The 22,920-nt window shown below is 32.5% G+C and overlaps 1 protein-coding gene and 1 pseudogene across 1 annotated transcript; both read left to right on the top strand.

The window, feature by feature from the left end:
* The first annotated feature begins 15,303 nt into the window (after positions 1-15,303).
* On the top strand, positions 15,304-17,050 carry LOC149080800 (uncharacterized; annotated as a pseudogene).
* A 1,561-nt stretch (positions 17,051-18,611) lies between these two features.
* LOC149080799 (uncharacterized) lies at positions 18,612-19,478 on the top strand. The gene has a single exon (XM_089237382.1). It carries the CDS (start codon positions 18,612-18,614, stop codon positions 19,476-19,478), a length of 867 nt encoding a protein of 288 aa, XP_089093508.1.
* Positions 19,479-22,920: the final 3,442 nt, after the last annotated feature.

The following is a 22,920-nucleotide window of genomic DNA, read 5'->3' as shown; positions in this document are numbered from 1 at the left end:
AAAGAAAATTCAAGAAATAATGAAGGAAAATTCCAGAATTAATGAAAGAAAATTCAAGAAATAATGAAAGAAAATTCAAGAAATAATGAAAGAAAACTCCAGAAATAATGAAGGAAAATGCAAGAAATAATGAAGGAAAATGCAAGAAATAATGAAAGAAAATTCAAGAAATAATGAAGAAAATTCCAGAATTAATGAGAGAAAATTCAAGAAATAATGAAAGAAAATTCAAGAAATAATGAAGGAAAATTCACGAAATAATGAAAGAAAATTCAAGAATTAATGAAAGAAAATGCAAGAAATAATGAAGGAAAATTCCAAAAAGAATGAAAGAAAATTCAAGAAATAATGAAGGAAAATTCCAGAATTAATGAAAGAAAATGCAAGAAATAATGAAGGAAAATTCAAGAAATAATGAAAGAAAATTCAAGAAATAATGAAAGAAAATAAAAGAAATAATGAAGGAAAATTCCAGAAATAATGAAAAAAAATGCAAGAAATAATGAAGGAAAATTCCAGAAATAATGAAAAAAATGCAAGAAATAATGAAGGAAAATTCCAGAATTAATGAAAGAAATTATTCCATTTAAATTAGAAATTTTTAAATTAGAAATTATTCCAATATATCCATAAAAGAAATTATTCAAGATATAATGAAGGAAAATTCCAGAATAATGAAAGAAAATGCAAGAAATAATGAAGGAAAATTCCAGAATTAATGAAAGAAAATTCAAGAAATAATGAAGGAAAATTCCAGAATTAATGAAAGAAAATTCAACAAATAATGAAAGAAAATTCAAGAAATAATGAAAAAAAACTCCAGAAATAATGAAGGAAAATGCAAGAAATAATGAAGGAAAATGCAAGAAATAATGAAAGAAAATTCAAGAATTAATGAAAGAAAATGCAAGAAATAATGAAGGAAAATTCCAGAATTAATGAAAGAAAATTCAAGAAATAATGAAGGAAAATTCCAGAATTAATGAAAGAAATAATGAAAGAAAATTCAAGAAATAATGAAGGAAAACTCCAGAAATAATGAAAGAAATTATTCCATTTAAATTAGAAATTTTTAAATTACAAATTATTCCAATATATCCATAAAAGAAATTATTCAAGATATAATGAAGGAAAATTCCAGAATAATGAAAGAAAATGCAAGAAATAATGAAGGAAAATTCCAGAATTAATGAAAGAAAATTCAAGAAATAATGAAGGAAAATTCCAGAATTAATGAAAGAAAATTCAACAAATAATGAAAGAAAATTCAAGAAATAATGAAAGAAAACTCCAGAAATAATGAAGGAAAATGCAAGAAATAATGAAGGAAAATGCAAGAAATAATGAAGGAAAATGCAAGAAATAATGAAAGAAAATTCAAGAATTAATGAAAGAAAATGCAAGAAATAATGAAGGAAAATTCACGAAATAATGAAAGAAAATTCAAGAATTAATGAAAGAAAATGGAAGAAATAATGAAGGAAAATTCCAGAAATAATGAAAGAAAATTCAAGAAATAATGAAGGAAAATTCCAGAATTAATGAAAGAAAATGCAAGAAATAATGAAGGAAAATTGAAGAAATAATGAAAGAAAATTCAAGAAATAATGAAAGAAAATTCAAGAATTAATCAAAGAAAATGCAAGAAATAATGAAGGAAAATTCCAGAATTAATGAAAGAAAATGCAAGAAATAATGAAGGAAAATTCAAGAAATAATGAAAGAAAATTCAAGAAATAATGAAAGAAAATAAAAGAAATAATGAAGGAAAATTCCAGAAATAATGAAAAAAATTCAAGAAATAATGAAGGAAAATTCCAGAATTAATGAAAGAAATTATTCCATTTAAATTAGAAATTTTAAATTAGAAATTATTCCAATATATCCATAAAAGAAATTATTCAAGATATAATGAAGGAAAATTCCAGAATAATGAAAGAAAATGCAAGAAATAATGAAGGAAAATTCAAGAAATAATGAAAGAAAATTCAAGAAATAATGAAAGAAAATAAAAGAAATAATGAAGGAAAATTCCAGAAATAATGAAAAAAAATGCAAGAAATAATGAAGGAAAATTCCAGAATTAATGAAACAAAATTCAAGAAATAATGAAGGAAAATTCCAGAATTAATGAAAGAAATTATTCCATTTAAATTAGAAATTATTCCAATATATCCATAAAAGAAATTATTCAAGATATAATGAAGGAAAATTCCAGAATAATGAAAGAAAATGCAAGAAATAATGAAGGAAAATTCCAGAATTAATGAAAGAAAATTCAAGAAATAATGAAGGAAAATTCCAGAATTAATGAAAGAAAATTCAAGAAATAATGAAAGAAAATTCAAGAAATAATGAAAGAAAACTCCAGAAATAATGAAGGAAAATGCAAGAAATAATGAAGGAAAATGCAAGAAATAATGAAAGAAAATTCAAGAAATAATGAAGAAAATTCCAGAATTAATGAGAGAAAATTCAAGAAATAATGAAAGAAAATTCAAGAAATAATGAAGGAAAATTCACGAAATAATGAAAGAAAATTCAAGAATTAATGAAAGAAAATGCAAGAAATAATGAAGGAAAATTCCAGAAAGAATGAAAGAAAATTCAAGAAATAATGAAGGAAAATTCCAGAATTAATGAAAGAAAATGCAAGAAATAATGAAGGAAAATTCAAGAAATAATGAAAGAAAATTCAAGAAATAATGAAAGAAAATAAAAGAAATAATGAAGGAAAATTCCAGAAATAATGAAAAAAAATGCAAGAAATAATGAAGGAAAATTCCAGAAATAATGAAAAAAATGCAAGAAATAATGAAGGAAAATTCCAGAATTAATGAAAGAAAATTCAAGAAATAATGAAGGAAAATTCTAGAATTAATGAAAGAAAATTCAAGAAATAATGAAAGAAAATTCGAGAAATAATGAAGGAAAACTCCAGAAATAATGAAGGAAAATGCAAGAAATAATGAAGGAAAATGCAAGAAATAATGAAGGAAAATTCAAGAAATAATGAAAGAAAATTCAAGAATTAATGAAAGAAAATGCAAGAAATAATGAAGGAAAATTCCAGAATTAATGAAAGAAAATGCAAGAAATAATGAAGGAAAATTCCAGAATTAATGAAAGAAAATGCAAGAAATAATGAAGGAAAATTCCAGAATTAATGAAAGAAAATTCAAGAAATAATGAAGGAAAATTCCAGAATTAATGAAAGAAAATTCAAGAAATAATGAAAGAAAATTCAAGAAATAATGAAAGAAAACTCCAGAAATAATGAAGGAAAATGCAAGAAATAATGAAGGAAAATGCAAGAAATAATGAAAGAAAATTCAAGAAATAATGAAGAAAATTCCAGAATTAATGAGAGAAAATTCAAGAAATAATGAAAGAAAATTCAAGAAATAATGAAGGAAAATTCACGAAATAATGAAAGAAAATTCAAGAATTAATGAAAGAAAATGCAAGAAATAATGAAGGAAAATTCCAAAAAGAATGAAAGAAAATTCAAGAAATAATGAAGGAAAATTCCAGAATTAATGAAAGAAAATGCAAGAAATAATGAAGGAAAATTCAAGAAATAATGAAAGAAAATTCAAGAAATAATGAAAGAAAATAAAAGAAATAATGAAGGAAAATTCCAGAAATAATGAAAAAAAATGCAAGAAATAATGAAGGAAAATTCCAGAAATAATGAAAAAAATGCAAGAAATAATGAAGGAAAATTCCAGAATTAATGAAAGAAATTATTCCATTTAAATTAGAAATTTTTAAATTAGAAATTATTCCAATATATCCATAAAAGAAATTATTCAAGATATAATGAAGGAAAATTCCAGAATAATGAAAGAAAATGCAAGAAATAATGAAGGAAAATTCCAGAATTAATGAAAGAAAATTCAAGAAATAATGAAGGAAAATTCCAGAATTAATGAAAGAAAATTCAACAAATAATGAAAGAAAATTCAAGAAATAATGAAAAAAAACTCCAGAAATAATGAAGGAAAATGCAAGAAATAATGAAGGAAAATGCAAGAAATAATGAAAGAAAATTCAAGAATTAATGAAAGAAAATGCAAGAAATAATGAAGGAAAATTCCAGAATTAATGAAAGAAAATTCAAGAAATAATGAAGGAAAATTCCAGAATTAATGAAAGAAATAATGAAAGAAAATTCAAGAAATAATGAAGGAAAACTCCAGAAATAATGAAGGAAAATTCAAGAAATAATGAAAGAAAATTCAAGAATTAATGAAAGAAAATGCAAGAAATAATGAAGGAAAATTCCAGAAATAATGAAAGAAAATTCAAGAAATAATGAAGGAAAATTCCAGAATTAATGAAAGAAAATGCAAGAAATAATGAAAGAAAATTCAAGAAATAATGAAAAAAAATTCAAGAAATAATGAAATAAAATAAAAGAAATAATGAAGGAAAATTCCAGAAATAATGAAAAAAATGCAAGAAATAATGAAGGAAAATTCCAGAAGTAATGAAGGAAAATTCCAGAATTAATGAAACAAAATTCAAGAAATAATGAAGGAAAATTCCAGAATTAATGAAAGAAATTATTCCATTTAAATTAGAAATTTTTAAATTAGAAATTATTCCAATATATCCATAAAAGAAATTATTCAAGATATAATGAAGGAAAATTCCAGAATAATGAAAGAAAATGCAAGAAATAATGAAGGAAAATTCCAGAATTAATGAAAGAAAATTCAAGAAATAATGAAGGAAAATTCCAGAATTAATGAAAGAAAATTCAAGAAATAATGAAAGAAAACTCCAGAAATAATGAAGGAAAATTCAAGAAATAATGAAGGAAAATTCACGAAATAATGAAAGAAACTTCAAGAATTAATGAAAGAAAATAAAAGAAATAATGAAGGAAAATTCCAGAAATAATGAAAAAAATGCAAGAAAGAATGAAGGAAAATTCCAGAATTAATGAAACAAAATTCAAGAAACAATGAAGGAAAATTCCAGAATTAATGAAAGAAATTATTCCATTTAAATTAGAAATTTTTAAATTAGAAATTATTCCAATATATCCATAAAAGAAATTATTCAAGATATAATGAAGGAAAATTCCAGAATAATGAAAGAAAATGCAAGAAATAATGAAGGAAAATTCAAGAAATAATGAAAGAAAATTCAAGAAATAATGAAAGAAAATAAAAGAAATAATGAAAGAAAATAAAAGAAATAATGAAGGAAAATTCCAGAAATAATGAAAAAAAATGCAAGAAATAATGAAGGAAAATTCCAGAATTAATGAAACAAAATTCAAGAAATAATGAAGGAAAATTCCAGAATTAATGAAAGAAATTATTCCATTTAAATTAGAAATTTTTAAATTAGAAATTATTCCAATATATCCATAAAAGAAATTATTCAAGATATAATGAAGGAAAATTCCAGAATAATGAAAGAAAATGCAAGAAATAATGAAGGAAAATTCAAGAAATAATGAAAGAAAATTCAAGAAATAATGAAAGAAAATAAAAGAAATAATGAAGGAAAATTCCAGAATTAATGAAACAAAATTCAAGAAATAATGAAGGAAAATTCCAGAATTAATGAAACAAATTATTTCATTTAAATTAGAAATTTTTAAATTAGAAATTATTCCAATATATCCATAAAAGAAATTATTCAAGATATAATGAAGGAAAATTCCAGAATAATGAAAGAAAATGCAAGAAATAATGAAGGAAAATTCCAGAATTAATGAAAGAAAATTCAAGAAATAATGAAGGAAAATTCCAGAATTAATGAAAGAAAATTCAAGAAATAATGAAGGAAAATTCCAGAATTAATGAAAGAAATAATGAAAGAAAATTCAAGAAATAATGAAGGAAAACTCCAGAAATAATGAAGGAAAATTCAAGAAATAATGAAAGAAAATTCAAGAATTAATGAAAGAAAATGCAAGAAATAATGAAGGAAAATTCCAGAAATAATGAAAGAAAATTCAAGAAATAATGAAGGAAAATTCCAGAATTAATGAAAGAAAATGCAAGAAATAATGAAAGAAAATTCAAGAAATAATGAAAAAAAATTCAAGAAATAATGAAAGAAAATAAAAGAAATAATGAAGGAAAATTCCAGAAATAATGAAAAAAATGCAAGAAATAATGAAGGAAAATTCCAGAAATAATGAAGGAAAATTCCAGAATTAATGAAACAAAATTCAAGAAATAATGAAGGAAAATTCCAGAATTAATGAAAGAAATTATTCCATTTAAATTAGAAATTTTTAAATTAGAAATTATTCCAATATATCCATAAAAGAAATTATTCAAGATATAATGAAGGAAAATTCCAGAATAATGAAAGAAAATGCAAGAAATAATGAAGGAAAATTCCAGAATTAATGAAAGAAAATTCAAGAAATAATGAAGGAAAATTCCAGAATTAATGAAAGAAAATTCAAGAAATAATGAAAGAAAACTCCAGAAATAATGAAGGAAAACTCCAGAAATAATGAAGGAAAATTCCAGAAATAATGAAGGAAAATTCCAGAATTAATGAAACAAAATTCAAGAAATAATGAAGGAAAATTCCAGAATTAATGAAAGAAATTATTCCATTTAAATTAGAAATTTTTAAATTAGAAATTATTCCAATATATCCATAAAAGAAATTATTCAAGATATAATGAAGGAAAATTCCAGAATAATGAAAGAAAATGCAAGAAATAATGAAGGAAAATTCCAGAATTAATGAAAGAAAATTCAAGAAATAATGAAGGAAAATTCCAGAATTAATGAAAGAAAATTCAAGAAATAATGAAAGAAAACTCCAGAAATAATGAAGGAAAACTCCAGAAATAATGAAGGAAAATTCAAGAAATAATGAAGGAAAATTCACGAAATAATGAAAGAAACTTCAAGAATTAATGAAAGAAAATGCAAGAAATAATGAAGGAAAATTCCAGAAATAATGAAAGAAAATTCAAGAAATAATGAAGGAAAATTCCAGAATTAATGAAAGAAAATGCAAGAAATAATGAAGGAAAATTCAAGAAATAATGGAGGAAAATTCCAGAATTAATGGAGGAAAATTCCAGAATTAATGAAAGAAATTATTCCATTTAAATTAGAAATTTTTAAATTAGAAATTATTCCAATATATCCATAAAAGAAATTATTCAAGATATAATGAAGGAAAATTCCAGAATAATGAAAGAAAATTGAAGAAATAATGAAGGAAAATTCAAGAAATAATGAAAGAAAATTCAAGAAATAATGAAAGAAAATAAAAGAAATAATGAAGGAAAATTCCAGAAATAATGAAAAAAAATGCAAGAAATAATGAGGGAAAATTCCAGAATTAATGAAACAAAATTCAAGAAATAATGAAGGAAAATTCCAGAATTAATGAAAGAAATTATTCCATTTAAATTAGAAATTTTTAAATTAGAAATTATTCCAATATATCCATAAAAGAAATTATTCAAGATATAATGAAGGAAAATTCCAGAATAATGAAAGAAAATGCAAGAAATAATGAAGGAAAATTCAAGAAATAATGAAAGAAAATAAAAGAAATAATGAAGGAAAATTCCAGAATTAATGAAACAAAATTCAAGAAATAATGAAGGAAAATTCCAGAATTAATGAAAGAAATTATTCCATTTAAATTAGAAATTTTTAAATTAGAAATTATTCCAATATATCCATAAAAGAAATTATTCAAGATATAATGAAGGAAAATTCCAGAATAATGAAAGAAAATGCAAGAAATAATGAAGGAAAATTCCAGAATTAATGAAAGAAAATTCAAGAAATAATGAAGGAAAATTCCAGAATTAATGAAAGAAAATTCAAGAAATAATGAAAGAAAATTCAAGAAATAATGAAAGAAAACTCCAGAAATAATGAAGGAAAATGCAAGAAATAATGAAGGAAAATGCAAGAAATAATGAAAGAAAATTCAAGAATTAATGAAAGAAAATGCAAGAAATAATGAAGGAAAATTCCAGAAATAATGAAAGAAAATTCAAGAAATAATGAAGGAAAACTCCAGAAATAATGAAGGAAAATTCAAGAAATAATGAAGGAAAATTCCAGAATTAATGAAAGAAAATGCAAGAAATAATGAAGGAAAATTCAAGAAATAATGAAAGAAAATTCCAGAATTAATGAAAGAAAATGCAAGAAATAATGAAGGAAAATTCAAGAAATAATGAAAGAAAATTCAAGAAATAATGAAAGAAAATAAAAGAAATAATGAAGGAAAATTCCAGAAATAATGAAAAAAATGCAAGAAAGAATGAAGGAAAATTCCAGAATTAATGAAACAAAATTCAAGAAATAATGAAGGAAAATTCCAGAATTAATGATAGAAATTATTCCATTTAAATTAGAAATTTTTAAATTAGAAATTATTCCAATATATCCATAAAAGAAATTATTCAAGATATAATGAAGGAAAATTCCAGAATAATGAAAGAAAATGCAAGAAATAATGAAGGAAAATTCAAGAAATAATGAAAGAATATTCAAGAAATAATGAAAGAAAATTCAAGAAATAATGAAAGAAAATAAAAGAAATAATGAAGGAAAATTCCAGAAATAATGAAAAAAAATGCAAGAAATAATGAAGGAAAATTCCAGAATTAATGAAACAAAATTCAAGAAATAATGAAGGAAAATTCCAGAATTAATGAAAGAAATTATTCCATTTAAATTAGAAATTTTTAAATTAGAAATTATTCCAATATATCCATAAAAGAAATTATTCAAGATATAATGAAGGAAAATTCCAGAATAATGAAAGAAAATGCAAGAAATAATGAAGGAAAATTCCAGAATTAATGAAAGAAAATTCAAGAAATAATGAAGGAAAATTCCAGAATTAATGAAAGAAAATTCAAGAAATAATGAAAGAAAATTCAAGAAATAATGAAAGAAAACTCCAGAAATAATGAAGGAAAATGCAAGAAATAATGAAGGAAAATGCAAGAAATAATGAAAGAAAATTCAAGAATTAATGAAAGAAAATGCAAGAAATAATGAAGGAAAATTCCAGAAATAATGAAAGAAAATTCAAGAAATAATGAAGGAAAACTCCAGAAATAATGAAGGAAAATTCAAGAAATAATGAAGGAAAATTCCAGAATTAATGAAAGAAAATGCAAGAAATAATGAAGGAAAATTCAAGAAATAATGAAAGAAAATTCCAGAATTAATGAAAGAAAATGCAAGAAATAATGAAGGAAAATTCAAGAAATAATGAAAGAAAATTCAAGAAATAATGAAAGAAAATAAAAGAAATAATGAAGGAAAATTCCAGAAATAATGAAAAAAATGCAAGAAAGAATGAAGGAAAATTCCAGAATTAATGAAACAAAATTCAAGAAATAATGAAGGAAAATTCCAGAATTAATGATAGAAATTATTCCATTTAAATTAGAAATTTTTAAATTAGAAATTATTCCAATATATCCATAAAAGAAATTATTCAAGATATAATGAAGGAAAATTCCAGAATAATGAAAGAAAATGCAAGAAATAATGAAGGAAAATTCAAGAAATAATGAAAGAAAATTCAAGAAATAATGAAAGAAAATAAAAGTAATAATGAAGGAAAATTCCAGAAATAATGAAAAAAAATTCAAGAAATAATGAAGGAAAATTCCAGAATTAATGAAACAAAATTCAAGAAATAATGAAGGAAAATTCCAGAATTAATGAAAGAAATTATTCCATTTAAATTAGAAATTTTTAAATTAGAAATTATTCCAATATATCCATAAAAGAAATTATTCAAGATATAATGAAGGAAAATTCCAGAATAATGAAAGAAAATGCAAGAAATAATGAAGGAAAATTCCAGAATTAATGAAAGAAAATTCAAGAAATAATGAAGGAAAATTCCAGAATTAATGAAAGAAAATTCAAGAAATAATGAAAGAAAATTCAAGAAATAATGAAAGAAAACTCCAGAAATAATGAAGGAAAATGCAAGAAATAATGAAGGAAAATGCAAGAAATAATGAAAGAAAATTCAAGAATTAATGAAAGAAAATGCAAGAAATAATGAAGGAAAATTCCAGAAATAATGAAAGAAAATTCAAGAAATAATGAAGGAAAACTCCAGAAATAATGAAGGAAAATTCAAGAAATAGTGAAGGAAAATTCCAGAATTAATGAAAGAAAATGCAAGAAATAATGAAGGAAAATTCAAGAAATAATGAAAGAAAATTCCAGAATTAATGAAAGAAAATGCAAGAAATAATGAAGGAAAATTCAAGAAATAATGAAAGAAAATTCAAGAAATAATGAAAGAAAATAAAAGAAATAATGAAGGAAAATTCCAGAAATAATGAAAAAAATGCAAGAAAGAATGAAGGAAAATTCCAGAATTAATGAAACAAAATTCAAGAAATAATGAAGGAAAATTCCAGAATTAATGATAGAAATTATTCCATTTAAATTAGAAATTTTTAAATTAGAAATTATTCCAATATATCCATAAAAGAAATTATTCAAGATATAATGAAGGAAAATTCCAGAATAATGAAAGAAAATGCAAGAAATAATGAAGGAAAATTCAAGAAATAATGAAAGAAAATTCAAGAAATAATGAAAGAAAATAAAAGAAATAATGAAGGAAAATTCCAGAAATAATGAAAAAAAATGCAAGAAATAATGAAGGAAAATTCCAGAAATAATGAAAAAAAATGCAAGAAATAATGAAGGAAAATTCCAGAATTAATGAAAGAAATTATTCCATTTAAATTAGAAATTTTTAAATTAGAAATTATTCCAATATATCCATAAAAGAAATTATTCAAGATATAATGAAGGAAAATTCCAGAATAATGAAAGAAAATGCAAGAAATAATGAAGGAAAATTCCAGAATTAATGAAAGAAAATTCAAGAAATAATGAAAGAAAATTCAAGAAATAATGAAAGAAAACTCCAGAAATAATGAAGGAAAATGCAAGAAATAATGAAGGAAAATGCAAGAAATAATGAAAGAAAATTCAAGAAATAATGAAGGAAAATTCACGAAATAATGAAAGAAAATTCAAGAATTAATGAAAGAAAATTCAAGAAATAATGAAGGAAAACTCCAGAAATAATGAAGGAAAATTCAAGAAATAATGAAGGAAAATTCCAGAATTAATGAAAGAATATGCAAGAAATAATGAAGGAAAATTCAAGAAATAATGAAAGAAAATTCAAGAAATAATGAAAGAAAATTCAAGAAATAATGAAAGAAAATTCAAGAAATAATGAAGGAAAATTCCAGAGTTAATGAAACAAAATTCCAGAAATAATGAAGGAAAATTCCAGAATTAATGGAAGAAAATTCAAGAAATAATGAAAGAAAATTCAAGAAATAATGAAGGAAAATGCAAGAAATAATGAAGGAAAATGCAAGAAATAATGAAGGAAAATGCAAGAAATAATGAAAGAAAATTCAAGAAATAATGAAATAAATAATTTAATCTTTTTTCACCTTTAGATGAGTTCTCCATCCTTTTTTTAATCTTTAAAACCCAATATTTAGAGCCCGAACTGTACATTTATATGGACAAAATTGCCAGTTCGGAACTTTGTTTTCACCGAGTCACGTCATTTCTTTGCATTTGATGTCGCTGCCGTCGCGGCGCCTGTATGCTCCCTCCAGTAATATATGCTCGATAAATCTCTGTCGTCTGCTTCTCTCGAGGTTACTTGTTTTGGACGTCTCCTTGTGTCCTGAAGAAATTACTGAACTGGCAGTTCGAACTTCCAGCTCTGTTTGTGAGCTTGGCTTGTAGGGAACCGAACAAACCGACTTTTTGCCTGTCGTCTGCTCATTAAGAGGTAATTCGTTTCGGACGTCTCCTTATGCTCAAATAAAATAACCGAACTTTTAGTTTAAATTTCCAGTTCAGTTCAGGAGCTTTGTTTATAAGGAACTGAGTGGAATAAAGAATATAGTTTTTTTTATTGAAACTTCATCATCACCACATGAGTCACTTTCAAATTGGAGGCTAGATGGCAGCACATTACTATAAATTGTAGCGTGGAAAAATTCACTTTTTACGATCTTACGGGTCATCTGCTTGTGTGGAGAGTGTTTTTTCGTTTGTTTTGGATGTCTCCTTGGGTCTTGCAAAAATTACTGAACTGGAAATTTTATCTTTCGGGTCAGTTTATAAGCTTTGTTTATAAGGAGCAAAGCTGAATGAAGAATTTAGTTTTTTTTATATACCTCAGCTTCTCGTCATCACCACATAAGGCATTTCTGATTTTGAAAGTACCAACAATATTTTTAAAAATGAATGTCTTAAAGTATTCTAGAACATTAAATTAATTTTAATTTGCTTAAAATTTTTAGTGTCATTGTAAATTCACTGCAAATGCTACAAGGCAAAAAAAAACAACTGCTATTGGCGGACGGCGTAACGTTTCGAGTCACTCGGTATATACGGGACTCATTACTTCCTAGATACAATATCTATAGGACTTACTGGTCTAGCGGGAAGACTGGATGCATTTATCGCACCCACGTATTGCAGCAGGGGTCGCTAGGCTGGGATCTTTGTTGGGGCCTTAGAGGCCAGATTTTTCACTGGTCCCTCGATAAAGAATTTATAGTATGAAAATAACAAAAATTATAAGAAACTAGGCCAAAGCCTTTCAGTCCCCACAGAGTCTTTGCGACCTGTGTAGCCAAATGGGGCACCTCTCGAGGAAAGGGGGCCAAATCCGAGTTGGAAGGTAAAAAAAAAAATTGTTGAGTTGAGAAACGTCATCGGGGGCGCCAAAAATAGATCCCGCACTGGCAGAGATTCCTTTCTATTTTCTGCCCCTACCCATTTGTACACCAAGGCCACCTTAAGACCATTGTAGACCCGGGGTCACAACTAGAGGTTTGGCCAGCTGTGTCAAGCAAGCACCCTTTGGCACCCTCTTGTAATGTGGAAGCAGAGTTGGAAAGAATTCAGAAAAGAAACCATAATCGGTGTCCTTAACTAGGGACGGTTCTTTGGCCGTACGACCTGTGCTGCTGTAGGGGGCACCGCCAGGTGCGGATCCAGGTCGATGTGTCGGAAGAAGCGAATTGTGTAAGTTCGATGGATCGTCCCGTATTTTACGGGACAGAAACATTTCCAAAGAAAGAAAGAAATACTTTGTCTTTCACTTTCCTCAACCAGACCAGTGCGGGCTTCAGTCCCTCGGGAAAGCGTCCTGGGCCCTCAACTCTTTCTCCTGTACATCAATGATTTCCCCTCCCCAAGGAATGGCATCCTCGCATTGTTTGCGGACGACGCAGTTGTCCTCTGCAGCCACCGGTAGCCCGCATATGCCCTTTGGAACCTTCAGGACGCTGCCCTTGACATTGAACAGTGGTGTACACATTCTGATATCCGCATGAAAGTCCGCACAAATGCCAGTTCACGTGGTTCTCACGCGAAACTTCCCAGACACCAACTAATCTTTGGAGGGCACAGACTCTCTTCAGTTCCAATAGTCAAGTATTTCGGCGTCATCCTGGATAAGAAACTGCTCTTCAGAGAGCACGTGCAAATGGCCCGGAATAAAACAGTGAATATCACGGGCATGCTAAATAAAATCACCTTTCCACAAGCTAAGCTGACCACACACAACAAAGCCATTCTCTACAGTCCATACTTCGCCCTACAATGCTTTATGCTTCCCCAGTCTGGGGCCCATGCCCGTAAGCTCAATATCAAGTCCGGCAAAACAAAATTCTCAGGCAGCTGATGAAATCCCCCTCCCCCCCCGGTCTTGCGTAACATCAACATCCGAACGGATCTCCAAATATCACACCTTTGGCCGTACATTTCTCGAACTCAACCAAAGCCAGTTCGAGAATCCAGATACCCCCACATCAGTAGTATTGTTGACTACTCCACTGATGAAATCTGGAAATGCCGGAGACCAAAGCAAATCTGGTCCCTCCAATGGCACGAACTGTAAAAATCCCACCAGAATTGTCCCACACGGACAGAGCAAGAACGAATACAAGCAGAAAAAAAAGAGAGAGAGAAAACCCCTTTTGTAAGACGCCTTCATATAAGGGGTTCCACCCTTTTGCTCCCTTCCCCTGACGTCACGGATGGCCATCTTGAAGGTCACGAAGAGAAAGGAAAAAGAAGACACGAGAGACGTTGCTGGCTCGCTGCCAACAGCTGTTTCTCCCACTCCTTCTCTTCCTCGTCAGAGGGCGCTGATGGAAGGAGAAAAAAAAAAAAAAAAAAGAGAAAGTTTTTTATTGCTATTATAGTCGCGGAGGGCTTCCCTCACTTACACCAAAAAAAAAGGGCTTAGCGTGTAAAGTCGGCCTCCCAGCAAACTTTCCCTTTTTCTTGAAGAGGCGATCGTCACAAACGGATTGGAAGAAACGATCAGCTCACGATTCGGGTTTAGTGTTTGCACAGTGTATATATGATTTCTTAACCTAGAAAATATTTTAATCCAGTATGTATTTTGCACCCCAGATAATTTTTGTATAGGGCTTTTCTCAAAATTTGCCCACACGGGCGGGAACTTTCTCACTTCATGGCAATTTTTCTTTCATTTTTTCTTCACTCATAAAACTTAGTATCAGCAATCAGAGCAAGAGAATATCACTTTGTGTTGTTGTTACTGTGTAATGTCATGTCTCCCCCCCCCCTTCCCCTCCTTTCCTTTGTTCCGTTCACTTTAGTGTTGCGTTTTTACATACAAGTAATACGCGAATAAAGACTTTGAACGTGTTTTACGAAGTATGCTACTTTTGACATTTTACTTGACTTTGTGACATGATTTGTAAACATTGATGCGTTGCATCCTTACGAAATTTTAATGTGATATTTTGCTAGATATCGTTGAGGTTATGAACCAAAATCTAAGGTCTATCGCATATATTTTTTGAATTACAGAGTTTTATAGACAAAATGTAGGATGAAATTTCAAAAAATTCACACGTACTTAAACATATTTTGGTGTAACTTATGAAAATATCAAGCAATCCTTTAAAGTTTGGTTCATAACCTGCAACAGTACTAGCTAAATGCACTGTGAAAATCACAAAGCATTTCATTAATAAAATTTTTTGCAATCGTGTTTCGAATATCAAATGAATTTTGCCTAAAATTTTACATAAAAACGACTTTTTCCTAGGAAATATAATAGATAGACCAAAATTTGTCACTGTTTTCACCATTTCGAGACGCTTTCTATCAAAAAAAGTTTTTAAAGTTCACTTCAGAACCATTTTAAAGAAAAGTGTTTGGCGTCGCCGCCGACGTGTGGGAAAAGAAAGCCACTTCCTGAGAGCGAGGATTGATGTACGCGCTCAAAGCGCCATCAGGTGATTATTCTAGTTATTGCGCAGTTCGTTTCTCGTCATGTATATAGGATGTTGTGTGAAATAAAGTCCGTCCCTTGTGTAAGATATGTCTCTGTAACTACACGCAACCGATGCATCTCATAATTCCCGATATTGGTGACCTTGGAAAGTCTGATCATCAGTTGAGACATTATATCTAAAAAAAGAAACAGCGGACGCATCTCAACGGAAACAACACGTGCTGTTGAACATTCTCGCCCACGCAAAAGCGAAAGCATGGCGGACGTGGCAGCGGTAAAGATACCACCGTACAATTTCGCCGATCCTACGCTGTGGTTCTTGATGTGCGAATCAACTTTCGAACTGGGGATTCCGAAACCGGTAACGGACAGTCGCACAAAATTCAACTACATAGTGGCTCATCTACCACCGGAAGCAGCTTCCGTCATCCGCGATGTCATCACGAATCCAACGGCAACAGATCCCTACGACACGTGAAATCGGAATTAGTCAAGCGCAGTGGTGAATCGCCACAGCAAGAGATACGGAAACTTCTCACTGGGGAGCAACTCGGTGATCGTCGTCCAAGTGAACTTTTACGCGTCATGCGGCGTCGCGCGGAATCACACAGCGTTCCGGACGAGCTCATGTTGGAACTGTTTCTTCAGCATTTGCCAACATCTGTGCAATCTATCCTGGCTGCAGTCACACCACTAACGTTGGACAAAGCGGCCGAAATCGCCGATCGCGTCATGGACGTAGCACCACAAGCGGTAAGTGCCTGTTCTAACTCTTCCGCGAATTCCATCGAGGAACGTTTGTTGTCGGAAATCGAAAAGCTCCATGTGCGAATCGACGAGATTTCCCGAGGGCGAAGTCGTAGCCCGTACCGAAATCGCTACCCGCGACAGCGTAGCAGATCGAAAAATCGCGACGAGTGTTGGTATCATCGAAGATTCGGCACCGATGCCAAGAAATGTGTCTCTCCCTGCAAATATTCGGGAAACGAACTCAGCAAAGAGTAGAGGCGACTTGCTCTTTGCCATCTACGTCACGTCGCCTGTTTGTGAAAGACATGAAAACGAATCTATCTTTCCTCGTTGATACGGGCAGTGATGTTTCGATCTTGCCGGCAAGCCTTTCTCAGCGCAAACAACGGCCTGTTCAAGCGTTCGCAGCCGCGAATTCATCATCCATCGAGGTGTACGGCCAACGTATTCTTTCCGTGGATTTCGGCTTGAGACGAAATTTTTCCTGGCCATTTTACATCGCCAATGTGTCAACTCCTATACTGGGTGCGGACTTCCTTCATTATTTCGACTTAGTCCCGGACCTTCGCAACAAGTTCCTACGTGACTTGAAAACGAAATTGAAACGTCCCGGACGCGTCTCAAACGCAACGTGCATTCATTCGGTGAAAACGATTACCGGTGACTCGGCGTATCACAAGCTGATTTCTGAATTCCCGGAGATCACTAAACTTCCTAATCCAAATGCACCAGTAAAGCACAACACCATCCATCATATATCCACAAAAGGACCGCCTGTGGTGGCGAAACCTCGTAGGTTAGCTCCAGACAGATTAAAAATAGCGAAATCGGAATTTCACAACATGCTGCAACTGGGGCATTTGAGACCTTCGAGGAGTAATTACGCCTCACCACTTCATATGGTACCAAAAAAGGGTACCTTGGAATTTCGACCGGTCGGAGATTTCCGTGCTTTAAATGCACAAACGTTAAAAGACAAATATCCCATTAATTGCATTGCTGATTTCACTGCTGAACTGCATGGTACTAAAATTTTCAGCCATGTGGATCTCATAAAAGCCTATCATCAGATCCCAATAAACCCTGATGACATCCACAAAACAGCAATATGCACACCTTTCGGATTGTTTGAGAGCACCAGGATGCAATTCGGATTGTGCAACGCTTATGCAACCTTCCAGCGATTCATTGATGAAGTGACCAGAGGACTTCCTGGAGTTTACGCATTCGTCGACGACATCCTGATTGCATCAAAAGATCCTGATGAACACATCCATCATCTCAAGACTCTCTTCTACAGACTTCAAGAATATGGACTCTGCGTCAACGTCTCCAAGTGCAACTTCGGTAAAGAAACCATCAACTTCCTTGGATTCCGGCTATCTACAAGCGGCATCGAACCTCTGACAGATCGAGTTCAGTGTATCTTGGATTATCCACAGCCAACGACCTTGACACAACTTCGAAGATTTCTCGGTATGTACAATTTTTATCGACGTTTCATTCCGAAAGCTGCCGATTTGTTACATCCGTTAATAAAATTTCTCGAAGGTCATAAAAATAAAAAATCACCTCGTTCTGCTCGTGCCAACGACCAACTCGCGTGGACCGATGAAGCAACAAAGTCGTTCACTTTGGCCAAAGATGCCATGGCAAATGCCACACTCCTGAGACATCCACTTCCTGGAGCTAAATTAAGTGTTTGGGTAGATGCTTCAGATGTCGCAGTGGGTGGTGCTCTCATGCAATTAGCCGACAAATGGGAACCCATCGCATTCTTCTCTATGAAATTGTCCAAAAGTCAAAACAAATGGTCCGCATACGACCGAGAACTATTTGCAATTTATTCATCTATAAAAAAATTCAAGCATATGCTCGAAGGCAGGGAGTTCATTATCTACACAGATCAGAGGCCCCTAATTTATGCCTTCAAGCAAAATCCAAACAAATGTTCGCCGTGACAGCTTCGTCATTTGGACTTGATATCCCAGTATTCAACCGATATCCGTCACGTCCAAGGCTCTCAAAATTATGTCGCAGATGCACTGTCAAGAATCGAAATCGACGCAATAACTGGTTCTAAGGACATTAATTTCAAAGAATTCGGGGAATTTCAATCAAGCGACCCGGAACTGAAAGAAATTTTGAAGGGTAACAACACATCTCTACAGCTGGAACTGAAGCCATGTCATCTAACAGATGGTGAATTATGGTGTGACATTTCAACTGGCTCACCCAGACCTTTCGTTCCAGACTCGTATCGAAAGCTGATTTTTGACCACCTTCACAATCTATCGCATCCCGGAATCGCTGTAACAAAAAACCTCATTTGCTCACGATATGTGTGGCCAAACATAAACAAAAACATCACAGCTTGGGTACGCTGCTGCCAATCATGCCAGCGATCGAAAATCCAGAGGCACACAAAAGCACCTCTGAGCACCTTCGCACTTCCCGACGCTCGTTTTTCACATGTGCACATTGACATTATACGCCCTTATCCACCATCAAACGGGAACATCTACTGTCTTACCATGATAGACAGATTTACAAGATGGCCGGGGAATTTCAGAACACCGATACCGGACATACGCGCCGAAACCATCTGCAAAGCATTCTTTGATTCATGGATCAGTCGTTTTGGGTGTCCCTCAACAGTGACCACAGATCGTGGAACTCAATTTGAATCTCATCTCTTCCAGCAGCTCGCAGCACTACTAGGAACAGATCGCATACGAACCACTGCATATCATCCAATTGCCAATGGTCTGGTCGAGCGATTTCATCGCACCCTAAAAAGTGCCATCATTGCTTACGACAATACCAAATGGTCAGAATCGCTTCCGATAGTCCTCCTGGGTCTACGATCCGCTTTCAAGGAGGATCTTCAAGCTACCTGTGCCGAACTGGTGTATGGAACCACTATTAGATTGCCATCTGACCTACTTTCAGATGAGGTGTCCAAATCTACACCAGACGCTACCTATGCATCAATGCTGCCTTCGCTCATGAGGAGTTTATCACCCGTATCTCCATCTCATAAGAATACTTTCAAGATTTATGTTCATCCTTCCTTAAAATCTTGTTCTCATGTGTTCTTACGCGTAGACAAAGTTCGACCTGCATTAAGTGCACCCTACACTGGACCATATCCTGTAGTGCAAAGGACCGACAAAGTTTTTGTAATCAAAGTAAATGGTAAATCTATCTCAGTGTCTATTGACAGAGTCAAACCTGCATTCGCCATGGATGACAGAGAACCACCTGCAGTCACCGAACTACCAAATGAGATCAGTTCTAAACAGGACTCCAAAAGTCCAGTGTCAACGACAGAAAAAACAGTAACAACTCGTTATGGACGAAGAGTTCATTTTCCAGAACGATTTGTTTCGTATTTTTGATTGCATATGTTTTACACCCATTTATATTCTTGTGTTATGCCTTTACATTTTCGCATATGTGTACATATTATTTTCGCATTTCTCGCATAAGTGTTAATTTACATTATTTATTTTTTCAAATCATTGCAAACATGTTAACATCGTATATATTCGTATTTTTCATTCGTCTTAGCAAAATATTGAATTCTCAGCTGTCGCAAGTATTTATACACACATGCACATTGGTTATTATTTGTTATAATTTTGTATCATCAATATGTGAATGTCAATCTTGTATTTCCTACATTAGCGTTCGCTCGCTCACTGGGGGGATAGTCTGTGGCGTCGCCGCCGACGTGTGGGAAAAGAAAGCCACTTCCTCAGAGCGAGGATTGATGTACGCGCTCAAATCGCCATCAGGTGATTATTCTAGTTATTGCGCAGTTCGTTTCTCGTCATGTATATAGGATGTTGTGTGAAATAAAGTCCGTCCCTTGTGTAAGATATGTCTCTGTAACTACACGCAACCGATGCATCTCATAATTCCCGATAAGTGACACGAAAGGTAGTCGGATACCTAAATTACCTCCCTGACAGAAAACGGCAAAGTGCTGCTTATGCGGTGAAAATTAGAATTTAAAAATTTACTTGACCGCCGCCTTACAACGCCCCTCGCCGCTAAAAATGCAAATTGCGGCAGAAATTTCGAAGTGCGTTGAAACTAAAATTTTTCAATTCGACCCTTTCGGGATTTGAACCCTTTTGGGATTTTGACCTGTCGGGAATATGGTCCTGACCCATGTCCCGCTACTGAGGCTGGAAAAAAAATTAATGAGATAAAGAGAATATAAAGATAAGTTTAATTCTGTCCATCAGCAGAAATGGTAAAAGTTAGTCCCATTTTCTTATTGTTCAAAGCCATACCAGTTCAAAAACTGTGTGAAGTTATCTCGTTTTAGACATCCACAATGTTGCACATGAATGTGCAGGGTGGCACTCGCACATCATTAAGAGGGAGAAAACCAACAAATAAACATAAAGAGAATAAAATGAAATAAACAAGAAAATAAAATAATGGGGGAAAAAATAAGGTGAAACAAAGTACAATACACACAAGTATTAAAAGAGGTGTGTATGTGATATTACAGAAAAGAAACACAACGAAAAGTTTCAAAATCACAACGACATAACAGAAGCCCGCTCAGAAATGCTAAAAACTGAAAACTTCGGAAAAAAATAATATTGTGAGAATGTATATTATATACAGGGTGATTATAAAAAAACTATCCCGACATATGGACCCCTAACTATCATACCATACACAGAAACTGAATGAAATTTTGGCATAAGGTATTTTGAGGTATGCGCTCAAGAATGATATGGAGAACAACAGTGTCACTCTAACAGTTACGGTTACAGTGAGAAAATTTCGAAAATATCAAATGGCAACACCAAGTTTTTTGTATTGAAATGTGATCTCCACTGTGAAAAACCCTAAATAGCGTTCGAACGGCAACTGTAGCATGAAAATCACCGGCGGTAGATAGGCTAAAAGTGAGGACAACCAATAAGGACAGAGAAGCAGCATGAAATAAAGCATTTTATTGTGTTTCCACCTGACCTTGTGGCGGACTAATCAGGCTGGGATCGAAGAAACGGTGTGACGAATGAAACGAACATTAATGCTCTGGTGCACGGCAAAGTCCTTTTTCCTTGCCTAGCTCCGGGGATTTTCGTGCAACAGGTGCCATTCCAACGCTATTTAGTGTTTTTCAGTATGGAGATCACATTCCAATACAAAAAACTTGGTGTTGCCATTTGATATTTTCGAAATTTTCTCACTGTAACCGTAACTGTTAGAGTGACACTGTTGTTTTCCATATCATTCTTGAGCGCAGACCTCAAAATACCTTATGCCAAAATTTCGTTCAGTTTCTGTGAATGGTATGATAGTTAGGGGCCCATATGTCGGGATAGTTTTTTTATAATCACCCCTTACATTCACCATATTGTGAGAAATGTAAGGGCAGATATAATTTTCGACAAACTTTTCATTACATGTTTAATTGGAGATATGCATTCGAAACATGCAGTATTTAATTAGTAATTTTCGACATAATTTCCATTCCTTACATATTTATAATTAAAGCGTTTCTAGCTCACTCATTCCCTTACTATTTCGTTGGCTCGCACGCTCACGGACTATGTAGTTCACTCGCCTACTCATTCGCCCCCTGACCCACTCACCCATTCACTCGCTCATGGACTCAGTAGCTTGCTCGATCACGAGCTCATTCACTCGCTCCCTCACCCACCCACTCCAGGATTCAGTAGCTCGCTCTCCGACTGACTCGTCAACTCGACTGCTCACCCACTCACTATTTCACACGCTCACGGACTCAGTAGCTCCCTCTGTCGCTCCTTCACTCGTCCACTCACTGGCTCGTTCACTCTCCCACTCGTCCACTCACTCACCTGCTCACGGACTCATTAGATCGCCCGCCCACTCATTCGTCCACCCACTTACCCGTTAACTCACTCGCCCACTCCTCACTCGCTCATTTGCACACTCACCTTCTCAAGGACTCACGTAGCTCTCTCTCTCACGCTAATGCGCCCACAAACTCGCCCGTTCACTCGATACTTATTCAGTCACTCGCCCACTCGATATCGTAGCTCGCTCCCTCACTCAATATTTCACTCGCTCTCTCGCTCCCGGACTCGGTAGCTTCGTGACGAGACGAACTGTTGTCAGTGAATTGTTGTCGGTGAATTTTCCGTCAATGAATTGCTGGTCGGTGAATTTTCCTAGCAGTGAATTGCTGCTCTCCGCCTGTGGTGGCCAACCACGCCCCGCCCCCCGCCATTTTTTCTTCACAACATATCTTGTTTATTTCGTCTGACCTTATCAGAGTGCTATGAAAAGCGACATGTCAAAGCATCAGCTTACTATGGTATTTTAAAATAATAAACGGGAAAAAAAAGCAAATGTGATTCATTAAGTACCCCCAGAAAACTTCTCCATGAGAGTTCTCCAACAGGCTAGAGCTCGGTTGGACCAAGAAAATTTTTCACTTGTATTCGTTTCACCAACATATAAATTCTAGGGCTCCCAATCGAGGACTCGGGACCCGTGACTCGGTTCGCAAATTTTAGAGGAGCCCAGACTGGATTTATCTCGGTCTTCCTCTGTTGCAAATTTTACAGTGTAAAACAACAACAAAAAAAAACAATGCGATTCATCCAAGGCCCCCAAAATGAAACCTGTCAACTACCACACGGGGCCCCCGACTTGGAAGCTTGTCGGACATCCCCTCTGTGAGTGCCACGAAAAATTTTCACTTGTATTCAATTTACCAACAAATAAATTCCAGGGCCCCAATCGAGGACCCGGGACCCGATTCGCATAATTTTAGAATTATGTGAATAATTCTAGAATTCATAATTTTAGAATTAATTCATC

This window comes from Pholcus phalangioides, unplaced genomic scaffold (assembly GCF_987345545.1).
Source record: "Pholcus phalangioides strain wild (caught in Gottingen) unplaced genomic scaffold, Ppha-v1.0 ptg000010l_1, whole genome shotgun sequence".
Taxonomy (NCBI): Eukaryota; Metazoa; Arthropoda; class Arachnida; order Araneae; family Pholcidae; genus Pholcus; species Pholcus phalangioides.
This window is presented reverse-complemented; position numbering and strand designations above follow the sequence as displayed.